The 7,379-nt window shown below is 39.1% G+C and overlaps 1 protein-coding gene across 1 annotated transcript in view; it reads right to left on the bottom strand.

Moving 5' to 3' along the window:
- Nucleotides 1–1,796: 1,796 nt before the first annotated feature.
- The window catches only part of dnah2 (dynein, axonemal, heavy chain 2), a 91,391-nt gene continuing 85,808 nt past the window's right edge, over nt 1,797–7,379 (bottom strand). The window contains exons 86-89 of the mRNA XM_038297982.1: nt 4,035–4,211; nt 2,947–3,021; nt 2,126–2,276; nt 1,797–2,012 (exon numbers count right to left, since the gene is read on the bottom strand). Coding sequence (XP_038153910.1) covers nt 1,858–2,012; nt 2,126–2,276; nt 2,947–3,021; nt 4,035–4,211 — 558 coding nt within the window. The 3' untranslated portion in view covers nt 1,797–1,857. The remainder of the gene's footprint in view (nt 2,013–2,125; nt 2,277–2,946; nt 3,022–4,034; nt 4,212–7,379) is intronic.

Here is a 7,379-nt window from a genome sequence, read left to right as displayed (position 1 = left end):
AATTTGGAAAAAGTTAAAAGACGGAGGAAAAAAATGTTATTGAATATTGATTTAAAGTATATGTTGGATTTTATTTTGAGCACTGTATAGATTCTTGTGCGCTGAGAATGCGCGAGCAGTGTGCAATTGTGCAAGCGCACAGCTTTCAGGGAACATTAGCCCAATCTCAAACCTCCCCCATAACCACTAACCCATAACTATAAAGTGTCACTCTGAAAGAAGTCACACTCACAGTTGTGGAAGGCGCCTTGATTGAAGGTTGGTATAAACAAGATTAGAACGGCCTCTTCCCACATGTGGGTGGCTGTAGCTCTGTGGCAGGTTGACATGAAATCAAATATGCCCCTTTCTTAAAAAAATGTATACAGTCAAACAAAACTTTTTGAAAGGGACATTTGGATGCAGGTGCTTCCCCCGCAATCAGGTGGGTGTTACACCCGCTGCCAAATTCCAGCAACCCTGCACTGATGCAAATTAGCTGTTTAAGGGCTGAATGGCTCACTCGCCCTACCAACTACAGCACAAGTCCGCCCAAATGAAGCACTAAACAAGTAGACCACTTTGGTTCAATTCAGATTTTATTGGGGTGACCTCTGGATGACCTAAAATAAATGTTTAATATCTCTTAAAAGTAGCATCAATTATAGTTTTAAATGCAAAAATCTGCACTACTGTACAGTACCATTCAGTCTATCTGCAGAGTTTTTGTAGAGTTTTTAGGCACAGACGTAATTTCGGGGTTGGGGGGGGGGACATGTTCCTTGCACTGCCATAAAACAATGTTACGCAACAGTAAACAGACAATTGTCTGGCACTAAGACCAAGTGGAAAACCTCAGCTCAAGCTGAAGCCCGCTTCATTGAGTTTAGACCACCTACAAGCTTCTGATTGGCCCTCTGTCTTAACTTTTATGCTTGAATGTTACCGCTGCGGCGCTGTCACTCCTGAGAAGCTCACTTTACAAACATCTGATGCGCCGCTGAATCACTTCGGCGATTGAATGGTCACAGCACTGCTGAAGGCCTATGCACTACGTAAATAGAACTGTAGACTCATGAGTGTTTTTCTCTGCTACATACTTGATTTTTGAGACATCTCAAACGGTCCAGCAGTTACGGTCTTGTAGAAAAATGTGGGTCTGCAAAAGACGACAGACGGTGAGAGTCTGCTGCTGTAAATTAGGCATTTTTTCTTCTCTTGGGTTACGTAATCTAGAAGGGTTGTAATATCAGGTGTATTCATTTACATGTATCTTTGAATTGTTGTCATGTGCATGCGTGTGTTTGGTTACTAGACTCTCAGCCAGGGGGTTTAAGAAAATAAATCCTACTTTGAACTGCCTTTTGTCAGATTAGGAATAGTGTCAAAAAACATTTTTAATCTTTTCCACTGATACTCAAACTTAATTGGAATATTCAAAGTCCTCAGTCCATGCTTCTCCTTACACCCATGAGTGGAGGTAAGTTAAGTTCTTTTAAATAAATAGGGTTGTTCTGATTTGTTATCACTTTTTATGTTTAGCAATGCTTGGTTTGCATCATCTAGCTCTAAATTCCGCAAACCTACCATCACTGTTGAAATGTTTTGTGTTATTTCAGTGGCTTTAAATTATTTTAGGTGACAGTTAAAAAAGGCAGACATTTTCTTACCAATCACTTCAGGTTGGTCCAGATATTTCAAGGATAATTTTAGTTAAAATGTTGGATTACTCACCCAGGAGTGTTGATCAGAAACATACTACTGATAGTAGAGGAAAACAAAGACGGGTGCGAACAAATTAATCCAGAAGACAGACATCAAGTAACAACTTTTATTAATCTTAACAATGACAAAAAACAAGTCTCAAATATATTTTTCTTAGTTTTCCAAACTCATCAGGAGAGCAGTTCCTCTCTTGATCCAGTGCTCTGGAGCAACCGCTCCAGATTGTAGTTGAACTGTGACCACAAATGACGGCCGCCCGGCTCTGCCAGCACGTGCAGGAATGTAATAGACGGGACACCGGTAAATATCTGCCAACATACACAAAACAGCATGAGCTCATATAGTGAAACCACACTGAAACATTAAGAAAAAAAACCGAATAACGTGTCAGAACTGAAATGGTACGGTGACTTGAACTCACTGTGTAGCATCTTTTTGGATTTTTTCACTGGCTTAAAGTGGATAGTGGGAATCCGGCACACCATCTCCATGGGCTCTGGATCCACCAGACAGGAATTCCACCCGTCCCAACCTGCCCCCTCCAGGTAAAGCCCAGTTATATATACACCATCCTGAAGGTTAGGTGAGACAGGGGAAAGGTATTAAAGATAACTATAATAACTTTTATAAGCATGAAAGTCAAAGTAATTTGCTGGTTAAATTGATTCATTTGAACTGTTCCTTTGACAGAGATGAGTATGTAAACAGTGGCTAAATGGCTTATTCTGCTGTTGACTCTAGATTGTCATTTGTCATTACTTGGATTTGAAAGAACAAATATGGCCATCTGTGATGCATGGAAAGCACGTACACTCTGTCCTTATACAGTAGAAGACACCTAGAGCATGCCTTGGTGGTCCCTGGGTTCCACCTCAGCATCTTTACCAATTTTATCTACCTAAGGTGTTTGGATCAGAAGGTTAAAACTTTCTTACAGTAGGATTTTCCAGTGGTTAAAAGTGCCTGGCATGGCTATTACCTCAACCAAGTGGCAATGGTTGAATAAAAAAAGGTGTCTAGGTTTCAGGAAAGATTTAAATTAACTGCAATATTTCCAAAGGATCATCACAATATTGAAAAAAAAAAATAACTTTTTGACACTAACTGGGACCCCCCCCAAAAAAAAAAAACAGAATGTATCAAGAGATTAATCCGATGTGCTGCTATCAGTGAGTAGATGCTATCTGGGAGAAGATGGCTGGACATTAACAGCTCAGAAAAGAAGAGCGATCTGATAGTCACCTCGGGCATGGTACACAGCTGTCTGTAATCCACAGTGGACACCACAAACTCCCAGGACAGCGTCTCCACTGGGATCTGCAAATAGAAGAAGGTATCATTTAAAAGATGGTTTGTTTATAAAGTAAACAAATGGAATTATTCATTAATGTACATTTTTCTGTAAAGCATTAACAGTTATATGCTGTTGAAGATTCACAGTCATCCAGGTCATAGTCAAAAAAGTCAAAAAGCAAATGACTGGATTGTTCAATCCAGTCATTTGCTTTTTAACTTTTTTGGAATGACTTAAATGACTTGGAATGACTTTAAATTTTTGGATTATTCTGAAGTTGTTTTTTGTTAAATTGATACTGCATGCATATACAAATTTACCAATGAAGTTGTTGGGATCTATTTAGTCTAGCTCTACACATTCCAGCCAGTTTTACATTTTCTTTTACTTGATGAACAAGTTCAGGTTTTAGACATGTCTACACATACGGGTCTCTGTAGTTCAAATCTGAAAACAAAAAAGTGCTGTTACATTAAATCAGTTGAGGGGTTTGAAGGATTTCAAAATAGCATAAGCCTTTAGAATTAAGGTTTAGTGTTTATTCTGTGAAAAATGTATGGTATATTTTCTTCAGTAAGTTTTACGTCTTGGGTGAAAGACTTTCCCATCTGAATAATGACAAGTATTCAGGAATTCTGATTATTGTCCATCTGTCTTACCATCTTTCTATTGATCTGGATATAATTTGGTGAAAGTAAAAGTATGATTCTATCATGTGGGATCTTTTGTCATGTATCAGATGTTGTCATGTTTTACCAGAAAGAGGAAGAAAAAAAAAGATAAGCTAAAAAAGTGACTTGTCTGTCCAAGTTCCCACAGGCCCTAATGTGGTGCAAGAAGCTGAGATTAAGTTCCTTCACTCAGAAGTGAGAGACACTGTGTTCTCTGCCAAACCTACACAGCAGAAGACTGAGGGGTAGTTCTGACATGGGCAAGCAAAAGTGGTCTACGGTGGGAACTTGTAGAGTGAAACTGAGTTTAACTGTGACAGGTTTATAAGATCAGAAGAAAGATATTCATCTTTGTAAGCACTCACGTTATGTTTCCGTGCCGTGGACTGAAGTACGGCGGTGAGAAGGACGTTTGGACGGGTGAAGCCGGACAGCCACAACTGGATGGGAGGCTGGAGTGTGCGTGCCCAGCATGCAAACTGGTCCACTCGCTGGCAGAGATCCTGCATCCACGCTCCAAGAGGCTTCAGAGACAGATATGCCTGTAGGTAAGAGAGAGACAGGGAGGAGGTAGGGTCAGCTCTTCTGTTGCTTCATGCTTCCAGCCGTTGGAACTTACTCCTAGTTAGCTCAACGCCCAGTGCAGCTGCACTGGATGTCTTATTAGTCCAGCAATGAAAGCTCTGGGAAAATAAAACTGATAACTAGAAAAAGCTGTTTCGGAGAAACAGCAAAGTGGGAATGCTTTTTGATGCTGAATGAAGAAAGAAAAATTAGCTAAAGAAACTGTATAAAGGAAAAGAAGCAGAAATTAGCTGAAGAACATATCAAAATGTGATAGGAAGTAATCAGAAACTTCAAACTGCAGAAACCAGTAGAATCATCTGAAGATTTTGTAGGGTAGAATCATTTGGCAAAATAATGGCAGAAACACACTCATCTTAAAAGCAAAACATTTAAAGTTGATTAACCAGAAGAAAAAGTCCAAAAGTATCTGTTTACCTGGAAGTTGACAGAAGTAAAGCATCTGCTTACGATGTTAGCAGATGCTTTATTACAGTGGAAACGTTAGAGCTTCATTAAGAAATGTGCACTGAGGTGTGTTGTCAATAGGCCTTGGTCGTGTAATTTAAAGAAATTGGTTGAGTTCGGGTCATAGCTATGAACCATATGGCACAATGAATGAGTGTGCGTAAGGAAGAGGCTTTTATTTTATCAGTCCCCATAGTCTTCTCTTGAAAGTCTACCATGGATTTGTGTCAAGGGAAGGGTCATGCCCAGCAGTGATATAGAATCGATTTCTAAATGTGAAATCACTGGTTTTCCATGTTGAAGTCATAAGGGTACGAGCCTCTTTGGACAGAAGTGAGGCAGAAAGGCTGAAGGCTGTGGAGAAAAGCCAGACCCTTCTCAGGAAACTAGAGACCAGGGACGATCACTAATACCATCAGGATTACATTCAATAGTTTAACCTGGACATTTAAAAACTGGAAGAAGAGCTTCAAGAAAAAGAGGAAAGTAGGACTCCAGGCAGAAGAACGGAAACTAAAAGAAACTCAGAGCACATCCAAGGAGGTCGACCAGAAAAAACTTCAACATGACAACCAGGAGCTGGAAACGTTGCTCCAAGAAGAGAAAAGATTGAAGCTCCAAGCAGAAACTGAAATCTCTAATCATGTAGAAAGTGTCAGCGCTTTGTGTCAAGAACTTAATCAAGAAGTCATAAGGGTACGAGCCTCTTTGGACAGAAGTGAGGCAGAAAGGCTGAAGGCTGTGGAGAAAAGCCAGACCCTTCTCAGGAAACTAGAGACCATGGATGATCATTAATACCATCAAAATTACATCCAATAGTGGGAACAATGACTCAAGAAGCAAAACGCCTGGGATGCTAGGCAGAAAATAAAAGCAAACACATTGTGAAAAGTGAGGCTGAGAGTTTTGAAAAACTTAAAAGCCATCATGTAGGTCACTGAGTAGGAAAAACACAACTTACCTGCCTGGACAAACCTTATTTATTTCTGTGTTTTGTAGGATATGTTAAAATAAAAAAAAAAAGAAATGTATGTTGATTCTAATTGCTGAAGTGTGTTTTGTTCATTATTCCTTGTTTTCTTTTTAAATGCTTAAAAACAAAACATCAAAAAGTTAATGAAAGCAAAAAAATCCAAAAAGTATGTTTTAAATGGTTTTACCCTACATATTAGTGTGTGTACTGTCCCATTTTATATTATACACATATGTTGTATTCTGTTTGCATAATAGTGTCATATCCGTTTTGTTGACCAACAAGTTAGTTAGCTCTACCGTTTAAGGGAAGCTCACTTTGCTGTACAATCGTGCGCACATTCTTTTAAAGTTTGAAAAAATAAAAGAATTAAAAAAATTAAAAAGGAACTCTGCCTGAGTATCCTTTAAGGTTACTTTGCCTGTCCCAAGCCCGAAAAAAAGAGGAGGGTTGGATGTAGAGCGAGAAATTTCACAACACAAAACCAAGAAATTGTTAAACGTAAAGGGCTTCTGGCAAATTTCCAACAAACTTGAAACATTGATTGTGCACCCAATGAAAAAACCCAGGAATTTGAAATTTCACACTGTAGCCTTGATAATAAATACTAATTGATTTATTGATCTCACATCAATAAATCAATTAGTATTTATTATGTCGGTGGGCTGCCATCATGCGGCGCCCAGGGAGCAGTGTGGGGTCAAAGGTCGATACTCAGAAACCCGGAGTGGAGGCTGTGGGGATCGAACTGGATACTTGCAACGTTCTCAGAGCACAAGCGCACTGCCCTAACCACAAGACCAACACTCCCTGAAAAGGGCCAATATGCCACCAGTATTTTATCTTTTCGTAATCAAATGAACAACATGGATCTGATCTTTTCAAAAACAGCCAGTGTCTAAAGTCTAGAGGCGGCCTGAAAATATAGAGTTTATTTACCTGCGTAAAGACTGAGAGGAGAGGAGAACCTAGCGGATACAAAGAGTGGACTTTCACGCTTTAAAATGGGAAATATTGTTAAGTGCTTGAATGAAAATTTGTGTAAATAAAAAAAAAAGCTGTCAGAGAAACAGCAAGTGAGAGTGCTTCTGCTGAATGAAAAGAGCTGAAATTACCTGAAGAACATATGAAAATGTGATAGGAAGTCATCAGAAACTTCAAACTGCAGAAAACAATTGAATCATCTGAAGATTTTGTAGGGTAGAATCATTTGGCAGTAAAATGGCAGAAACACACTGATCTTAAAAGCTGCACAGCCAAACCATACATGATATCAAAAAATGTCTTGAATGTGGGCACTGGAAGGGTCTTAACATAATGTCTACCAAGTATCTAGAATAATTTCTAAAGAAATTTTAGGGGGGGGGGGGGGGGGTGTCATCTACTGCCCAGAAATTTGTCAGGCGTGTTATGAATTAGCAGCAAACAGAAAAGCTTAATTCCTGTCCAGAAAGAGAGCAGAATGAAGCCAAAGTTCACAGCATTGGCTGAAAAGTATTAAATATGCTATGTATGCCTCTCCTCTCATTTTAAAATAAAACTTTTTGAGCTAGTGCATATTATGAAAGTTGTGGCAAAAAGGTGCTCAATTTATTTTAAAAATAAAAATTTGTAAAGTGTGGTGTCATTTGTCTTCAAGTGCATTTTGGGTAAATCTCATCAACATGTCATGTTCAGTCAATTGGCAACATATTGTAAACAAAGT

Source organism: Cyprinodon tularosa, unplaced genomic scaffold (assembly GCF_016077235.1).
Source record: "Cyprinodon tularosa strain WSP-4 unplaced genomic scaffold, ASM1607723v1 ctg4, whole genome shotgun sequence".
NCBI lineage: Eukaryota > Metazoa > Chordata > Actinopteri > Cyprinodontiformes > Cyprinodontidae > Cyprinodon > Cyprinodon tularosa.
Note: the sequence above shows the minus strand (reverse complement) of the source record. Positions and strands in the feature narration are given on the sequence as shown.